Source organism: Carettochelys insculpta, chromosome 2 (genome assembly GCF_033958435.1).
Source record: "Carettochelys insculpta isolate YL-2023 chromosome 2, ASM3395843v1, whole genome shotgun sequence".
NCBI classification, from domain to species: Eukaryota; Metazoa; Chordata; order Testudines; family Carettochelyidae; genus Carettochelys; species Carettochelys insculpta.
In genome coordinates, this window is record NC_134138.1 from 25,892,417 (window position 1) to 25,912,587 (window position 20,171).

General features: G+C 41.4%; 1 protein-coding gene across 2 annotated transcripts; it reads right to left on the reverse strand.

Annotated features, from left to right (window-relative positions):
• Positions 1–522: 522 nt before the first annotated feature.
• Positions 523–19,054, reverse strand: NTAQ1 (N-terminal glutamine amidase 1). 2 transcript variants are annotated; one of them, XM_074985621.1, is made up of 7 exons: positions 18,877–19,054; positions 17,830–17,929; positions 17,320–17,370; positions 12,399–12,547; positions 11,103–11,227; positions 5,620–5,807; positions 523–963 (listed from the first exon to the last, which is right to left on the reverse strand). In XM_074985621.1, exons 1-6 carry the CDS (start codon positions 18,951–18,953, stop codon positions 5,626–5,628), a joined length of 684 nt encoding a protein of 227 aa, XP_074841722.1. In that variant the 5' UTR covers positions 18,954–19,054; the 3' UTR covers positions 523–963; positions 5,620–5,625. The 2 variants fall into 2 exon arrangements, with proteins under 2 accessions (XP_074841722.1, XP_074841723.1); XM_074985622.1 differs by lacking the exon at positions 5,620–5,807 and having other exon boundaries at positions 528–963.
• Between the last annotated feature and the right edge of the window lie 1,117 nt (positions 19,055–20,171).

Sequence of the window (20,171 nt, forward strand, 5' to 3'; positions counted from 1 at the left end):
CTGTGGCACTTTGAAATTGATGCGGCTCGCCGCTGCGCAGCTCATGTAGACGGGGCTCCTTTTTGTAAGGACCCCACCTACTTCGAAGTCCCCTTATTCCTACGAGCAGATGGGAATAAGGGGACTTTGAAGTAGCTGGGTCCTTTCGAAAAGGAGCCCCATCTGGATGAGCTGTATCAATTTGAAGTGCTGCGGCCACCCGCATGCTAATGAGGCGCTGAATACGTATTTCAGCGCTTCATTAGTAAACTTCGAAATGGCCATTTACATGGCCATTTCGAAGTTTTTGGCTAGTGTAGACATGGGCCATTAAGTTCCATACGTATTATAAGCAAGTGCTTAGCTGAATCAGGGCCTATAATAGAATGCTTGTCTTAACTGATGTGCTCTGAAGCTCAATGTCCATTCAGCTGTTTGAACGATTTTTAAATGATCTCATTTGTAATTTAAGAAAGTATTTTACATATTTTCTCTTACAAACTCTTATAATAATTCAAAAAGTCAGGCTCCATTGTCCAGCAGCTTATAAATATACTTTATAAAGGTTATTCCTACATTGTCGGCTTGTTTTAAACACTTAGCAGAAGTTTGGGCATATTAAAAATAAATGATATGCTAATGAAGCAATCCCAATGCTCTAGAATTAGTCTGATCCATTTATACAAGTTCTAACTCTTTGTAGAGTCAAAATATTTTATTCAGTTCTTTGCATTTTTGTTCATTCATCGTATAAGATACTTATGATTACATAGAAATAAAACATTTATAAATAGAACAACAAGACCAACAAAAAAAATGGGGGAAATGATGATGTGTCCTCTGTCTACATTACTGTCCTTTCAAGGTGAATTGGAAATCAGCTTTTTCTGCTATACCGATCCACAAAGTCAGGTAACAGGAATACCGAGCCCCATCCCACCATGGGATTCATACTGATAAAGTCATCCAGGTTCATCTTTGTGTCTAGAGAAGAAGCACAAAAATGGAATATTAAAGTCCTAGATAGTAAATGGATGTACCACACTTACACATGAACATTGTCAATCAAATGCAGACAGAAACCTGTTTTGATGGAAGGGATTAATATACACTTCCATACCAGCAAAGAGCTCATGCAACAGAGTTACTTTCCAGTCATTGAAAACCACTGAATAGGGAAAATGTAACCTGGAGGGAATTCTACAAATTGTAGGGTACCTTTTGAGTCTTCACTGCCTGTTTTCAGGATGTAGCACTTGTCTCATATCTCTCAGCCCATGTCAATAACTTCACCACTTAAGCAAAACTTTCACAGGACTGAAAGACTACAAAGGAAAGCAAAAGAAATCTGCAGCAATTCCAGAAGGCACCTGTGTCATGCCACAGGGTTGTAATGCAGGATAAAAGGGTGACCAAAATTTGAGAATTAAAAGACTGTGGATGTGAAATTGGAATTACTTTAAGGCTTGTAATTACTTTAAGTCAAAGTTACCGAAGCTATTTAAAGCCAACATCCCAAGCAAGGACAAAAAAATTTTAAGGAAGGGTTGCAGACCAACCTTGATGAACAAGCTTCTCAAACAGTTGACAGAGAGCCTACAACGAATGGAAGATGGGGAAAGCTACCTCTTGAAATTCAGGAAGTATATGAATAAAGTGAGAAATGCCAAAAGCCAGCTGGTTGGGGTGTGGGAGAAATACCACAAAGAGAATTAAAACCAACAGTAGAAAGGTTCTATAGTCATAAATAAAAAAGAAAGCAAGGAAAGAAGTGGGACTGCTATTGGCTGATGATAGGGTGGAAAGTAGAGATAATTTAGGCATGGCCCAACATCTAAACAAGTATTTTGCCTCCATTTTTAATAAAAGCTAATGAAGAGTTTAGAAGCAGTGGCAAAGTAGTTTATGGGAATAAAAATATGGAGGTAGAAATTATCACATCAAAGGCATAAGTCACACTCAAACAACTTAACAGGACGAAATTAGGGGCCCCAGATGATCTCCATGCAATAATATTAGCAAATGGCACAGAAAGTTACTAACCCAATAGCCAGGATTCTTACTGAATCTGTAAACACAGGGATCATACACAATGACTGGAGAATTTAAAATACAGTTCCTATTTGTAAGAAAAGAGGGGAGAAAGGTGATTTGGGAAAACTACAGGCCTGTTAGTTTTACTTTAATTGTACACAAGGTCTTAGCACAGATTTTGAAAGAGAAAGTCATTATGGCCATGGAGATTAATAGTAAATGGGATAAATACAATGTGGTTTTACAAAAGGTAGATCATTACAGACAAACCTGATCTCCTTTGAGAAGATGCATGTGTTTTTAGATAAAGGAAATGCAGTCGATTTCAGTGAGGCATTTGATACAGCAGTAGTTTTCAACCAGTGTGCCTTGAGAACTCTTCAAGTGGGCCCTGAAATTTTGTCCATTTCCCCTCACTGTGGCTTTTTGCAGAGCCACCACTAGAGGAAATGCTGACCCCACAGGACCCCGTTCACACTGGGAGGGAGCTGAATTGCTGCTTCCTGGCCCAAATGAACTGGCTGGAAGCCTGCCCCCATTCCCAGCTGTGGCAAGGGGGATGAGAGGGCACGAGTGTTGCAACTGGAATGCAATTTAAATGCTGCATTCTGGCTCCAATGGGCTGGCGAGGAGGGGAGCCTGCTTTCAGTTGTGACTCATTTACTCAATATCCCTAGATGGCATTGAGCAGATTTTGAAAATGTGTCTGTGCTCTCTAAGACGGTGTATTCTGTGGGGGATTTGAAACATTAATGCCTTTAATCCTTGTTTAGCTTATTGTAGGCACTATGTTGCAAGCCTCTCTAATACGACTGTAACCCTAATGTGTGTAATTAGTCCATCGTGTCGGACAATGACGTACAACCCTCATAAATGTGAGTAAATATGATGTTTATGAGCAACTGATTCAGCTGAAAAAGAGTGGGTGTGGCATGGAATTGTTTGTCTCATTGAAGTGTGCCGTGTTACTGGAAAGGTTGGGAACCACTGTGATACAGGTCCAGATGGAAAATTAGTTAAATGGGAGAAGATGGGGATAATTAGGAGAACTGAAGAGTGGGGTAAGGAACTGGCTGAAGGGGAGACTACAACAGGTTATACTGAAAGGTGAACAGTCAGCCTGGAGGGAGGTTACTAGTGGAGTTCCTCACGGATTGGTTCCTAAGACCAATCTCATTTAACACTTTTACTATGGAACATGGCACAAAAAGTTGGGAATGTGCTAATAAAATCTGCAGATGACACAAAGTTAGAAGGTGTTGACAACAGGGAGGACCAGAATATCATGCAAGATGATCTGGATGAGGTTTTAAACTGGAGTAATATGAACAAGTTGAAATTTAATAATGTGAAGTCATGCATCCAAGGACTAACAGGAATTTTTGCTAGAAGGTGGGGATGCATCTATTGGAAGTAACAGAAGAGGGGAGAGACCTGGTATATTGTTTGATCACAAGATCACTCTGAGCCACCAATGTAGAGTGGCTGTAAAAAGGGCTCTTCTAGGATGCATCAGGCAAGGTATTTCCAGTAGAGACAGGGAAGTTTTCATACCATTTTACAGGGCACTGGTGAGACCTCATTGAAATACAGGGTGTGATTCTGGCCTCCTATGTTTAAGAAGGATGAATTCAAAATTGGAACAGGTGCAGAGAAGGGTGATCCAAGGAAGGGGAAAATCTACTTTATGAGAAGAGGTTCAAACTGCCTGGCTTGATTAGTCAACTAACAGAAGAGTGAGGGGAGATAAAACTGCTTTCTATAAATATATCCCAGGGATAAACAGCAATGTGAGCATTTGAACAAATGAACGTAATGTGACCATCAACAAGCTTAGGCTTGAAATTAGATGAAGGTTTCTAACCACCAGGAGGAATGAATTCTGGAACACAGTTCCAAAAGAAGCAGTGAGGGCAGAAATCCTAACTGGTTTCAAGACTGAGCTTTAAATCGTGAGTTGAGGACTTCAGTAACTCAGCCAGAGTTTAAGGGTCTATTGCATGAGTGGGTGGGTGAGGTTCTGTGCCCTGCACTATAAAGGAGGTCATACTAGACAATCATAATGGTCCCTTCTGATCTTAAAGTCTATAATCTACACAAACTCCTTCTGTCACTGTTAGGAGTATCTACACTACAGTGCTGCCTGCCACTGTAGCATAGACATATGTCTAGTGCAGAGTGTTCAACCTTTTTTCATCGTGAGGCCACACAGCAATTTTTCACATGTTCCGGGGCCAAACACAAAATAGCACCCCCAAACCCTCCAGGCTTAACCCCTCACAGCCCCAGCCACTGCCGCCCACCCACCCCACAGTCCTAAGCCTGGGGACAGCTTAACTCCCTCGCTGCAGTCCCAAGCTGCAGTGCAGTGCACCAGGGATTTAGGGAGGGAAGAAAACTCTCAAATACAGGGAAGGGCTTCAGCCTACCCATAATCCAATTCCTATAGCTACTGTTCCAGCTCTGGGATGGCTTCTGCCCATCTGTTCCCTCTAGGTGATGGAGATCACTCATTTGCCCTTTATGATCCTGTTCTCACAGACTCATAGAACAATAGAGCTGGAAGAGACCTAAAAAAGCCATTGAGTCCAGGCCCCTGCTCTAAGCAGGACCAAACCCATCAGATCAGCCCCACCAGGGCTTTGTCAAGGTGAGACTTAAACACCTCCAGGGATGGAGACTCCACTACTGCCCTGGGTAGACCATTCCAATGCTTCACCACCCTCCTAGTGAAAAAGTTTTTCCGAATGTTCAACCTGGACCTTTCCTAGTGCAACTTGAGACCATTGTTCTGTGTTCTGCCATCCGTGACCACTGTGAACAGCCTCTCTCCAGCCTCCCTTCAGTAAGCTGAAGGCCATTATCAAGTCCCCCCTCAGTCTTCTCTTCTGCAGACTAAACAGTCCCAATTCCCTCAACCTTTCTTCATAGGTCATATGCTCCAGCCCCCTAATTATTTTGGTCACCTTCCGCTGGACCCTTTCCAGTGTATCCGCATCCCTCCTATAATTGGGGGCCCAGAACTGGACACAGTAGTCCAGATGCAGTCTCAACAAAGCCGAATAAAGAGGAATAATCACTTCTCTGGATCTACTGGCAACGCTCCTCTTGATGCAACCTAATATGCCATTAGCTTTCTTGACTACAACAGCACACTGTTGACTCATGTCCAGCTTCTCATCCACTACAACTCCCAGGTCCTTTTCTGCAAAATTACTAGTGAGCCAGTCGGACCCCAGCCTACAACAATGCTTGGGATTCTTCCAGCCCAAGCGCAGGATTCTATGGGAGCTGCAGTTCAAGGACAGGCCTTATCAGTCACCTGAGGATCCACAAGTTCTATCACAGTGAGGACATTTGTCTCCAGGTAAGGCAGGAGGCTACTGACCATGACTGAAAGTTAGTCCCTCTTTTCTCCTGTCCCTCTTGCCCTCCTCAGCTTGTTGGTGGGCAAGTTTAAACTGCAAGCGACCATCATGTACTACTTCTCTCCATTTGGAGCAATCTTGGATGAGTGTCTCCCACATCTCAATGTCAATATTGCACTTCAAGTTATCCTTCAGCAAATCCTTATAATACTTTCTTTGGCCTCCTATGTTACAGTACCTTCCTTCAGTGAGAGAACAGGACCTGTTGCAGGAGGTGATGGTCTGGCATCCGGACAATGAGACCAGTCCAGCAGAGTTGCTGATGGATGATCATTGCCTCAATGCTGGTGGGCTGTCTGTCTTCCAGAACACTAATGTTGGTGTGTGTCTTCATGTTTGATCTCATTTGATCTCTCTGTGTACTGCCTACAGCAACAAGGATTCACCATTTGTCTCTGCTCAACTGTAAGCCAGGCCTGGGACTATATCTGAGATCAGATATATTGGTCCTGATAAAGATGTCTTGCACATTAGCTGCATCAGCGGGCCATCACACAATCAGAGATCCCAAATCCCCCTCCTCCATCTACACCACAGGACAACAGACAATTCAATCAGGAGCCACAAAAGGGAGAAGCAATAAAACAAAACAAAAAAGCAACTCAAACCCACACACCTCATTGATATGGGAGTGGGACATAGGATCAGGAACAGGAGCAGGCTGGGGGTGTGGGTCTAGGTGAGAAGAAGGGTGCAAGAGGATTTGGGAAGGAGGGTGCAGGAAGGGGGTGGGAGTAGGGTTCTGGGAAAGAGGGGGGTGCAGGAGCTCTCTGACTCTGTGTCCCCTCACCCTGCTTCCAGGCACTGTCCTCTGCTGCTCTGAGTGGCTGAAATTTCAGCCAATCAGAGCAGCAGTAGGAAGCCTCTGGGCATGCTGCCCAGGCTGCTGCTACTCCCACTTGCCTTCCCTGGCTGGGGGAACAACAGAGACAGCAGTGGAGTCCAGAGCCACTTCCTGTCCCCCAGCAGAGCCAGTCTACAGCTTGCCTGATCCAGCCTGCGAGGCTCGGTGTTCCACGCCCTCCACCCTACTGCAGGCCAGATGCCATGGAGGGAAGTCCTGAGCCTCAGGGTCTGGATCCAAACTGTGGGCCAGCAATTCCCCACCCCGACCTAAACCTTTCAGTCCAGCCCATGTAGGGCCTGTGCTTAGTCACCACAAAATTATTTAAAAAGTGTTCCTGACTTGATAAACAAGCCCAGAGGAACATTCTACCTGTTAAGTGACAACCTCTGAGGGTGAGAAGAAGAGGGCAATGGCGGGGAAGTGGGAGGGAGAGAAAGAGAGAGTAGTTTTAAAACAAGGGAACGCACATGCAGCTGTAGGCAATGGGAAAGGCCACTGCCACCTCATCTAATAGGGGAGTAAGAAGATTCTTCAAACCAGAAAGCTCTTGGGCAGCCTATAAATACAAACTATTTGAATGGTGGGATTTTTTTTTCCTTCTTTTAAAATTCAAGCCAGAATGTCCAAGTCTTCACAGAGCAACATTGTCTGCAGGATCAGTCAATCAATAGATGGCAATGAAGCTTCATAACAGCTAGCTCCCTTTGCATTGCAAGACATACAAGCAGACAGATCAAATGATTATAAAATTCCCTCGTCCCAGGATTATGAATATTTGTTTTAAATGTGTATTGTGCCATAAGTTTACACATTTCCATTCAACTTTATAAAACTGCTAGGCAAAAAAATAGCATAATTCAAATAAAGTTCTGAATCTGAGGTTCTGAGGCACGAAATGAAACAGAAGAGTTAACACACAAGAGCACAGTGCAAGTGTTATTGCTGACAAGGCTGGTGGGGACTGCAGTAAGAACAAGGAGCAAGGTCCAAGCATTGGGGCATGGAAGACCAACTGTGCATATATTCTGGATCCAATCCTGTTTTTAGGGCCTGGCCCTGCTCCTAAAAGAAAACTCTTCCACAGACACTGATATATTGATATGGCTATTTGGTTTGCTTGTCCTTGCCTATCCATACAGCAGCACTTCTGACAGAACCATGTTAGTAAAGCCACACACAATACATTTTATTATTGTGACCAGTCAGTGCATTTTGGGACTCTAAAGCACCTTATCCATTATGCCTGACACTTGCTATGAGCTGGGTCTTGCAGATAGTTTTCAAATACTAGGCACTAGGAGGACAGTGAAGCCCACCCGCAGAGTAAATGCATTTGTGAACTGGAATTTGTTGGGACACTGGTGCTAACACCCCCAAGCTCTTCACTGGTCACAGGAGGTCACCACTCAGTCTACCATTTGGGGGGTGGGGGGGAAAAAAAAGAAGACACCTCCAGAAGTACAGGTCCCAGTTAACAAAGTGCTGAAATAGTTTTTTATGGACTCTGAGTGAAGAGTGCCACCTACTGATTTACAGGGATCAACGTATTTCAGTTTCTTGTCCCATTTTTATCTTCCAACTACAAACACTGAGCTACAGTGAACTCTGACAAGTTATTAATCGAATTTTGGTGATTTACAGAGTTCATACTGAGCTTTGGACTTGAATCATTAGCGACTGTGGCTTCAGTTCAACAAGCAAGTCAGGCACGTTCCTAACTTTAAGCACATGAGTAGTTCCACTTAAGTCAAGATTAGGAACCTTAGGTAGCTCTTGAGGTGCAAATTCCACTCAGATTCATATACCAATGTTTGAGGAATAAGAGTGGAAGAGGAGAAACAGAAAGGAAGGTAAATTTCAAGATAGCAGCTGCTTAAGAAGAGAGGAAGGGAATGGAAACAACAAGAAAAATATTAAGTATTTACTAGATCAGGGTCAGAATATTCTGGATCAAACTACTTCAACGATTTATATAATGGCAGGGAGTACACTTACAGTTTACAGATGACTCCAAGCTGGGAGGGGTTCCAAGTCCTTTGGAGGATAGGGTTACAATTCAAAATAATTTGGACAAACTGGAGAAATGGTTGGATGTAAATAGGATGAAGCTTAATAAGGATAAATGCAAAGCATTCCACCTCACAAGGAGCAATCAGTTTCACACAAACAAAATGGGAAGGGACTGTCTAGGAAGGAGTACTACAGAAAGGGATCTAGGGGTCATAGTGGACCACAAGCCAATCAGTCAATAGTGTGACACTGTTTATAAAAAAAACTGCAAACATGATTCTGGGATGCATTAACAGGAGCATCTGAAGCAAGACATGAGAAGTTATTTTTCTACTCTACTCAGAGCTGATTAGGACTCAGCTGGCGTATTGTGTCCAATTCTGGGCACCACTTTTTAGGAAATATGTGGAGAAATTCCAGAAAAGAGCAACAAAAATTATTAAAGGTCTAGCAAACATGATCTATGAGGGATGACTGAAAGAATTAGGTTTGTTTAGTTTGGGGAAAAAGACAGAGTAGGGACATAACAGCTTTCAAGTATCTACAAAGGTATTAAAAGGAGGAGGGAGGAAAAATTATTTTCCTTAACCCCTGATGATAGGAAAAGAAGTCATGGGCTTAAATTGCAGCAAGGGAGTTTTAGGTTGGACAATAGGAAAAACTTCCTGTCAGATGCTACATCTACATGGCACAGCTACTTTGGGATACATCAGCATCCCAGAACAGCTATTCTGTGTCTGTGAAACATGCCCATCATATCAAAATATTTTTCAATATAGCAGGTGCACTATTGCAGAATCTTTCGGCATTGGTGCTATTTTGGCAATAAATCGAAATAAGAGACGTAATTTGCAAAGTTCAAATGCGTATCTTATTGAGTTTAGGATGCTGTGTAGCCTTAGCCAGCAGTGGATTAAGCACTGTAATAAATTGCCCGAGGGAGACTGTGGAATCTCCATCATTAGATATGTATAAGAGCAGGTCAAATGGTGCTTGGTCCTGCCATGAACGTAGGAGACTAGATTCTATCACCTCTCGAAGTCCCTTCCAGTTCTACCATTCCATGATTCTACTTAAGCATTGAACCCCTCTGGAGACTATTTAAACAGTTGAATAATCCCATTGACTTCAACAGGACTACTAACATGCGTAGTGTTCAGCACGTGAGAAAGTGCTTAGCTGGAGTGGAATCAGAGTGCTCAGCAGCCTGTAGGGACACGGTTCAATAAAGCATCCCTACTCAAGGTAACAAATAGAGCGGTAGCCATGTTCGTCTGTATTTTCCACAAACAACAAGTCGTCCTGTGGCACCTTACAGACTAACAGATATTTTGGAGCATAAGCATTTGTAGGCAAAGCTTATGCTCTGAAATATCCGTTAGTCTATAAGGTGCCACAGGACTTCTTGTTGTTACTCAAGATAAGTAAATTTTTAAATACCAAGCTCCATTGATGATCGTGTGATTTAAGCATGGGCTTAAGCATCATCCTGAATAGGGATGAACTTTTGCACATGCTTATGTGCTTTCCCGAATTGGAGCCTTAGTCTTTTAAGCAGAGAACACCCACTGTGCTCTGAGTCCAATTTAAAGCATAGGCACTATTGGCTTATTCACAAAGCCCCAGCTCCTGGAGTTCCGTGAGGCAGTCAGAACCTCTTTTTTTTTTTTTCTCTTTAAGTTTTTTCTACCCCTCACATATGACAGGTCACATTTTTGAGGATTTCTGTGCAACTGATACCGGTCTGATTTGGAGACAAACTTAAAATGTTAGTTCTGGGAAGTGTGAATTGTCTGGTTTTTCTGAACTGACACCAAAACCACCCCAAGGAGAGGCAGAGCCATAACGTCGAGCCAACATGTGGGAGGTAATGTGCCCTGGGTTATCTTAATTCAGGTCTGTGGATTACAAGGACATACTTACTCCTTGTGAAGACTGACTTGCATGTGAGAGGCAGAATCTGAACACAAGACTAAGATCTAGGAACCCCTAAATCCAAATCTCAAATTGGTCAGACATGCTACATCTATGTCTACACTTGCATTCCTCTTTCGAAGGAGGAACGCAAATGAAGGAAATCAAAATGCAAATGAGGCACTGATTTACATATCTGGCACTTCATTTGCCTACTCTCCTTTCAAAAGAGCTTTTTCCAAAGGAAAAAAAAGGAGGGTAGACAGGGCTCTTTTGAAAGTAAACCCCATTTTCAAAAGAACCCTTCTTCCTATTTTGTTTCAGAAAGAAGGGTTCTTTCGAGTGAGGCATGCAAATGAAGGAAATTAAAATGCAAATATGGCACTGGTTTACATATCTGGCTCCTCATTTGCATATTCTTTCAAAGGAGCTTCCTTCCTAAGGAAAAAAAGCAGTGTAGATGGAGCTCTTTTGAAAATAAACCCCATGTTCAAAAGAGGAATGCTAGTGTAGACACAACTTATGAGACTGTGAACAAGTCACTTTATCCTCTCTGCATCAGTTCCTGTAATAAGTGGATATTAATGCTTCCTTGCTCATCTCAAACAAGCTGTTGTACAGATTAGTTAGGTAATGCTGGATAAATCCCAGAAGCAGTGTTGAATGTTATTCAATCACATATTTATATGCCAAGCATCTTGCAAGTCCCCCCTCTCCCAATGGATGGAAATAATAAAGCACTTTGTCTTGAAAGGAAAGATGCTTTCACCATGTGTTATGGAAGCACAAATATCACTTACGCAATTCTTGGGCTTTATTTTGTTTCATTCCCTTGAATAAAAAGGAAACAAGGACTTTTTTTGGCAGGGGAAGCGTGGATTGTTTTTTACCTTCAGTTTCAATGCAAGGGTAGGAAGGAGGAGGCTTCTGCCAGCATCCGCTGGCGTCTTTCATGTGGGATCGGTCAGAAGCAAATGTCTTCAGAAACAAATCCGCTCGAACTAGTCTGACTTTTCTAAACAAACACATACATTCAAGATATACTAAGCGATGGAGTTGTGTAATACAGTATTACCCATTACTAACTCGGAGCCTGTTCCTGCCCTCATATGCTACGTTTACACTACCATGCTCTGTTGACAGAAGTCACTGTCAGAAGACATTTCCTGACAGAACTTCTGTCAAGAGTGCAGCCACATGCAAAAGATACAGGAGAACACACTGCTCTGTCAGAGTGGCTGGATTGCCCTGCTGTTCTCTCAGCAAAACAGGGACCAGGAGGCACAGCACACAGGGCTCCCCATCATTCTGGATGCCCTGTGGGTCAAGAGCAGCACCGCCTCCCCCACCCCCAGAGCAGCCACGCAGCTCTTTTGTCAACAGCATCTGTCGACAGTGGCGTTATGCCTCATGGCTGGGAAGCAGAACATTGCCAGCGGAAGTGCTGAGTTTTGTTGGCAAAACTGGCTAATGTAACCGTAGCCATAGAAACAAAAAAAGCAGTTCAGGTAGCACTTTAAAGACTAACAAAATAATTTATTAGGTGATGAGCTTTTGTGAGACAGATCCACTTCTTCAGGTCATAGCCATACCAAAACAGACTCAATATTTAAGGCACAGAGAACCAAAAATAGTAATCAATGTTGACAAATCAGAAAAATATTATCAAAGTTAGCAAATCAGAGAGCATAGGGGCGGGGGGGGTGTCAAGAATTAGATAAAGCAAATTGTGTAAAACAGCCCCTATAATGAGCTAGAAAATTCCCATCCTGGTTCAAACCACGTGTTAATGTGTTGAATTTGAATATAAAAACCATAAGAGTTCAGCAGCTTCTCTTTCCAAACTGCTGTGAAAACTCCTCTTCAGTAAAACACAGACTTTCAGGTCACTAACAGAATGGCCCACTCCATAGCCATAGAGTAATTAAAGTGGTATATTAACAGTGTTAAGTAGCTGAATGACTAACAGGAAACTATGCGAGGAAATAGGTTTCTGTTAACTGGATAGACAACTGTATCTTTAAGGCCAGGATCACTAGAAGAGCAGTGTGGTGTGTTTAATTTCCTGCACAGTAACCGATTATACACAAGAGACTATGCATACGAAGAAAAATGTCAACTGCATCAATTGTTGGGGACTAGCTTTTGTAAAACATTCTGTACTGTATTTGTTTTAATTTTCTCACCTTCTAAATTCCGGAAGAAGAACATCATCTGATTTAAAGGCTTCCTCAATGTAAGTGTGAAAAGGACATGGAAATGGCAAAACTGTGTCCAGATCATAAATGAAGTTCTGGTCTCCACTTGAAACATGAAGTAAAACAACATGGTAATCCTAGGAGTAAGTTTCATTGACAGTTAACAAAAAGTTGTAAAACGGTCATACACAAACCTCAGAGATATTAGGAAGAGGAGACAGAAGTTACCCCAAAGCATAATGCATATACTGTGGATCAGATATGAGCTGTGACTGTGACATCTCCCCAAGTCTGTCTAGAGGGCACTTTTTCCAAATGAAGTTCCACAGCTAACCTCATTTTAGCCTGGTTCACCGGCATGAAAAGCCACCTATTACTACCATCCAGCCACAGTTTCAGGGCAACCAATGCTTTATACCCCCTTGCAGCTGCTCATGAGTGCAATTCAGGTGACAAGTTTCACCATCTTCACCTCTTTCTGGCCCACAATTCTACCACTGTAAGACTAGATTCCAGTTTAACCAACAGCCTGGTTTCAGATGTTACCAACAAGAGAGCCAACAAGACACTCCTTTTTGGGTGACTGTGACCCAGGGCTGATTAGAGACTTGAAACAGCTCACATTCGTTCACCCAAAAGTACACAGCATATAGGCAAAAAGGGTTAAACCTAGAACAGGCCTGCATGTCCAAAGATTGCCTGCAAATCACTCTCTCAAGCTTAGGCACTTGAGCTGTCTCAAGCAAGCCTGAAGAGCCCCAGAGCCCTGTTGAATAACTCCACCAAAATAACTTATCTCCCCAAGAAACTGCTGCCTGCTTCTCTCTCCTCTAGGGTAGGGATTGTAACCACTTAGGCTCAGATCCATGGATTTCAGTGGAGGAACCTAAATACCTTCTGAGGACCTGGACCTTAGTTTTCTTTTGGTCTTGGTTTCAGTCCTGTTTTGTGAAGGCTTATCTTTGACACTTTTATTTCCTGTTTGCTGCCATCTAATGGCCCTTCTCTTTTGATTTAACTCTGTGCCAGAGTTAGGAAACAAGTTAGTAATAAGTTCCACAGATTTGTTATATGTTGTGTTAGAAGTTTTAATTTTGCTTTTGATTTCATTGGATGTTCCGTTTTCTTTTAATAGAAGTAGAAATTTTACCCTCTCCATATCATTTATTATTCTGTAGATACAACGAGAAGTCCTGTGGCACCTTATAGACTGACAGAATTTATGGAGCATAAGCTTTTGTGAGCAAAGATGATGAAGTGGGTCTTTGCCCATGAAAGCTTATGCTCCAAAAATTCTGTTAGTCTATAAGGTACCACAGGACTTCCTGGTTTTTTTGCAGGTACAGACTAACCCTCCGATACTTATTCTGTAGATGTCTTCTACCTCTCTTACCAGCCTCCTCTTTTACAACGCTCTAAAACATTTACTACTCTGTTACAGTTAAAATAAATAGCCTGCATCTGAGGCAGTGAACAAAACATAAGGCAGGTCTACACTTAAAACGCTAGATTGATGAAGCTGTACCACTGGAGCGCATAAGTGAAGATGCTCCTATGCCAATAGAAGAATCCTGTAGGCATAGTTAATCCACCTCTGCAAGATGAGGTAGCTATGTCAGCAGGAGAAACTCAGAAGTGATTTTTCACACCCATAAGTGATGAAGTTACACCGCTGTAAGTCTAATGTAGACCTGGCCTTACAAAAGCACATATAGGATATTATGAGAACAAGGGCTGTCAAGCTATTAAAACAATAATAGTACAATAAACAATTTAATTATTTGTGGATGTTTTCTATGTTTCCAAATATATTGATTTCAATTACAATGCAGAATACAAAGTGTATGGTGCTCACTTCATATTTATTTGATTACAAAGATCTGAACTGTAAAGAAATAGTATTTTTCTATTGCCCCAACTACTGCACTGCAATCTCTATCACAAAAGTTCAAGTTACAAATGCAGAATTATATACAAAAAAATAACTGCACTCAAAAATAAAACAGTGTAAAATTTTAGTGTGTGAGTCCACTCAGTCCTTTTTCTTGCTCAGCCAAACAGGTTTATATTTGCAAGAGACAATGCTGCCTACTTTTTGTTTCCAATGTTTCCTGAAAGCAAGAACAGGTGTTCACATCACATGGCACTATTGTAGCTGGTGTCATAGGACAGTTAGATGTGGTTGAGATTCATATGTCCCTTTATGCTTTAACCACCATTCCAGAAGACATGCATCCATGCAAATGATAAGATTCTGCTTGATGACTATACAAAGCACTGCAGATTGATACATGTTCATTTTCATCAGCTGAGTCAGATGCCACAAGCAAAAGGCTGATTTTCGTTTTGGATGGTTTGCATTCTGTAGTTTTTGCATCAGGAAATGTTGCTCTTTTAAGATTTCTGAAAACAAGTGCCACACTTCATCCCTCTCAAATTTTGGCAGACATCAGATTCTTAGACCTTGGATTAAGTACTGTAGTTATTTTTAGAAATCTCACATTGTTACCTTCTTTGTGTTTGATCAAATCTGCTGTGAAAGTGTTCTTAAAAACAAGCAATATGTGCTGGGTCATCAGCTGAGACTACCGTAACATGAAATATATGGCAGAATGCAGGTAAAACAGAACTGGAGACATATAGTAAAGCCTCAAAATATGCAGCTTCAAGTTGCGTGTAACTTACTTTAATGGGAGTTAAGCGCAACTTGAAGCTGCTCTGCAGCTGTCAGTCTGCCTAGCTGCCCACAGCTGTGGGCAGCTAGGCTGGTTAAGAGCCCCTTCTCCCTGCCTTCCCTCAGCTGCACAGCTGTCAGCCTGACAGCAGCACCACTGGGGGAAAGTAGGGAAAAAGCTTTTAGCCTCCCTAGCTGCCCTCAGCTGGCAAGAATCAGGAAACTAACCAGCCCTGGGCTGGCAGGAACCAGGAAACTGACCAACCCAGGTGCCGCAAGTGGCAGGCAGATGGGAACTAGGCTGCCCCCTGGTTCCTGGCTCTCCACTACTCTGGGAGCCCAGGGAAGCTGGGAACCAGGTTGCAGTCTGGTTCCCATCTCCCCCACAACTTGCACGAAAATTTGAGTTATGTGGGGGTTGTAGAAATGCAACCCCCACGTAACTTGAGGGTGTACTGTACAATTTTGACACAAGCAGTTCAATCACAAATTTTATGCACTTTTAATGAGCATCATCAGCACAGAAGCATGTCCTCTGGAATGGTATTTAAAGCATGAGGGGCATATAAATGTTTTGCAACCAGCATTTCAAAAGTATGTCTGTGCCAGGTATGCTAAAGTGCCATACAAACACCTGTCCCCACTTTCAGGTGAAAATGTGAATAACAATCAGGCAATATTAAATGTAAACAAACTTACTTATTTTAGCAATTGGTTCAGCAAGAAGTAGGATTGAGTGGATTTATAAGCTCTGAAGTTTTAGACTGTTACATAACTGAATTCAAAAACAAAAACACCAAACATCTATATTTGTAAGCACTTCCCTGTTAACAAGATTGCATTACAGTACCTGTATGAAGTGAATTGAGAAATTTTATTTTTACACTGCAAATACTTGCATTCAAAAATAAAGTGAGTAATCTACATTTTATATTTTGTTGTTGAAATCAATATTTAAATATAAATAACACCCAGAATATTTAATTTCAATTGGTATTCTATTTTCTAACAGTGTGATTTCAACTACAATCAGTCATGATTAATTTTTGAATTAATTACATGAATTAATTGAGATTAATCAACAGTCCTGTAAAGAATTTAAGAATGACCACATGGAGTCAGACCAACGGTCCATTTACCCCACTATTTTGTTTTCTGACAGTGGCCACTGCCAAATGTTTCAAATCGAAGGAACAGAACCAGACAATTTATACAGTGATCCATCTTCTCTCATCCAGTCCCAACCTCTGGCTGTCAGAATATTAAGGACACTCAGAGCATGGGGCTGCATCATTGATCACCTTGACTAATAGCTCTGATGACCCATACTCAACGAATTTCTTCTTTTTAATTCCAGTTTTGACCTTTTTATCATCCTCTGGTAATGATTTCACACAACCAACCTCTGGAAGACGTACTTCCTTATGTTTGTTTTAAATCTAACACTTCTTAATTTAATCAAGTGATTCCTGGTTTATACATCATGTGAAGGGGTAAATAGTATTCTCATTCACTTGCTTTACAGTGTTCATGATTTTTAACCACTATAATATCCCCTCATTAGTCAGCTCTTATCTAAGCAGAGCAGTTCCAGTATTTTTACTCTCTCCTCACATGGAACCTTTTTCACATCCCTAATTATTTTTGTTGCCCTTTCCTGTATTTCTTCCAATTTTAATAGTTTTGAAAAGGGACAGCCAGAACTGCACACAGTAGTTAAAGTGTGAAAGTATCAGGGATATATACATTGTGATATTTCATTTCTTGTAAGGCTTATGATATACAATGGTTCTTATGATTGCTTTCTTCTTTTTGGTTTGGGGCTTTAAGATTGCTGCTGTGCATACAGCAGATGTTTGTAAAGAAATAAGTTACTGACATGAGAGAGGACTCTCCCTCAGATCCAATTACTCCTTACTTTGCTTAAGAGCCTTTGGCGAAGAACCTTGTCAAAGACTTTCTGAAAGTCCGAGTATACTACATGGAGTGGGAACAACAAGAAGTCTTCTGGCACCTTAAAGACTAACGGATATTTTGGAGCTTAAGCTTTCGTTGGCAAAGACCCGCTTCATCAGATGCATGAGTGGGGGCGGGGGTTGTCTATAGGTTTGTTGACACTCTCAAATAATTCCAATAAGTTGGTGAGGTTTGATTTAGCATATTTTATGCAATAAGGATAAAGTAGTAGAGCAACTGAGCATGATATAAAAACCTATGTAAAACTGAACGTCTTACCCATATCACAGGTTCATCTCCACGTCCTGATTGCTGCTTCCAGAGTGGTATCTGCAAATTACAAGTTAGAAACTAATGTTAAGTAAACTTTTAAAAACACCTAGGATTTCAGTCTAATACAAGATAGATCGGTCTTCACTGGGTAATAAAATTAGTGTTCATTTGTACTGCAATCATTAAGTTCTCAGACTGTCTTTGGTCTTGTTCAGCTTCTGTTTAGGGCATTGTTTTAGATCACACAGATCATTTGGTCTCCTCTGCTAACTGAAGGCAGTAAATGAATCCCCGCCATCCCATCCTCAGGGAGAGGATTCATCTCCAGATGTCAGCTCCAAGGCCTGGACTATCATGACTAAAATACCTGCCTTGTAGGATCTTTTCTGGTATCTGTGAAACCATGGGGCCCACGTGAGCTACAGGCCTCTGGCCACATATATACCTTGACCCCAATCTTTCCTTCAAAGTGAAGATGTTTTGACCTTTCTTCCAAAACACAATTCATTAACTTACCATTTTCCTCTCATTGGATATGAAAACAGCATAAAATTCTTCTAAAGGATATTGATCATAGCTTCTGATGTATTCACAAAGTTTCCAAACATTTTCCTCACTGTAAAAATACAAATTTTTTCCACTGTATGTTTTATTTCAGATGTATACAGTAAAAACAGGATGGTTCTTGTAATTTTTCCAATTTTGTATTCATTTTTCTGCTGAAGATTTTTTTTCCAGTTCACACATCTATTTTTAAGCTCTAAAATTTAGATCCAAGCTCTTATAAAAAGGTTTACATAGATAATTCATAGACTTTTAGGCTACACAACTGTTTAACAGACAGCAGAAAGCATAGCTTAGTTTACTGTATCATGAAATGCTTTGTAATACCAAATGCCTGGTGTAGCTAGTGTTTTGTCTTTTCATCATTGTTTATGACATAGAAGGTTTAACTAAAGTATCAACAAATTATGTTAAATTCCTACCTGCAAAGATATATTCATTTGATAACATGTAAGATCTTTTACAAATATTTGTAATTTTTAATAGATTTCCATCTGATCCGTGTGGAAAATATTAATAATCCCTGTATATAAAATTATTTAATACAATCATTCTGCACAATTCCAAATAAACAATGTCACTGATAACTACTGGGCATGACACACAAATATTAATGGAACCAGAAAATTATTTTCGGATTGATAAACTATCCAGGAGGCTGTACAGTGAGCCTGTATACTGTTATTCCGAGCAAATCTTCCTTCAATAATCCGCATTAAGACTTTCTGTAAATTATAGTGCCCTCTAACCTGTGCATCCTTTTAATACCAAACGCTATTATAAGACAAATATTCACTCTCGGGGCTCTTTTGGCCTCATTTCCTTCTACTTTGCTTCCTGCAACAGTGCGTAGGATTTCTAACGAGAAGTGATAACAAGGGAAAGTGGAATAGGGAACCCTGACACTCGGTGCTTGCCCTCTGAGTGCATTTATTCCTTAACCAGTGAAGAAAAGCGCAGATGCACCCTGCCGCATGTTACATGTCTATTGCTCCTTACCAATAGCAGCTGGTATACACACAGGAGGGCCGACCAGGGACAGCTGACTGATAACCTGCTGCTCTTGGCTGGTCCATAGACGACCCTCATCCAGAGATATAGGAGTGCTGACTATGGAGAGGTTTAATAAGCTCATATACCTCTCCCAGCTGTATAAATCGACTCGCCCAGGAAGTGTTTGTGCCGGAAACTGGTGAGTTACAAGCAATTTCTTCCCCCAAGGAAATGCGGCTGCTATTGCATTGCTACTACGGAGAGCTCAAGCGCGAGGGGGCGGGGATTTTAACTTGAATACAATGAAAGATCATTTCTATTACTCTGTTATACTCTAGCATGTTATGTTAGAGGTAGGAGAGAGGGGGCAAGTTGAACCAGAAGAGTGGGGAAAGGGGAATTTTGAATCCAAACCAGGAAGGGGACAAAATTGGAGTCAGGGTGGGCAAAAGGAAATGCTTAAGCCTAGCCAAGAGGGTGAGAGGATTTCGAGCCAAAACAAAGGAAGAAGAGGGATTTTTGGGGGGCAGGGTGTGTTTGTGAAATTCTGAGTTTACAGTGGAAGGAAGGGAGAGACCAGGGCAAGCCTTTGCAAGAGGGCACGGCAGGGCTGGTACTGATCAAGAATGGCATAGGAGTAGAATCTGCATCTGTTGAGAGAGGGAGAGACTGGCCCAGAGCCACAGAGAAGATGCTGAGGATGAAAAAGAAACATGTTCACAGGATGCATGGAAAACATCCCCACAGGAGTGTTTTCCATCCTCATTGTACATAGTCAAACAACTGTTTCAAGTTAAACACATTTATTTCTAGTTTTTGGTTTTTGTTTTGTGGTGGTGGGGAGGAGATTATGGAGCTAGTTCAAAGCCCTAAAAACTGTCAGAAACTTTCTTAACCGAGCAAAACCAATGGCTGCACACGGGCCTTTAATTTCCTTTCCATAAAATACACAAAACAACTTATTTTTACAGTCACTAGGTTTCATAATGTAAAATGCCATTTTATATTAAAAAGCTGTATTCATTGCTCTGTAAAAGTGCTGTACGCTTTTCTAGTAGCTAGTATGTCATTCTCCATAGTGTGATGATGGGGGGGCCACCTTTAGGAAGCACTTCGTTGAAATTTATGTTTTATTTTCTAACATCACACAAAATGTATTTACTTCCAGGCCATAACAGTTCTGCAAAATGGTGTTGTCACATCGAAACTACAGAAAGCTTTCATTTTTAGTGGATGAGGCCTCATCAGCATTTGGGGTGTTTAGATATGAGCTTTCTAGCTGACAACCCATTTTTAATTGA

Coding starts and splice junctions, on each gene's coding strand:
- NTAQ1 (XM_074985621.1), bottom strand. CDS start 18,953: ATGGACCAGCCAAGAGCAGCAGGTTATCAGTCAGCTGTCCCTGGTCGG. Junction 12,548..17,319: donor GAGATGAACCTGTGATATGG/GTAAGACGTTCA, acceptor ACTTACTCCTAG/GATTACCATGTTGTTTTACT. Junction 5,808..11,102: donor CCCTTGCATTGAAACTGAAG/GTAAAAAACAAT, acceptor TTGTTGCTGTAG/GCAGTACACAGAGAGATCAA.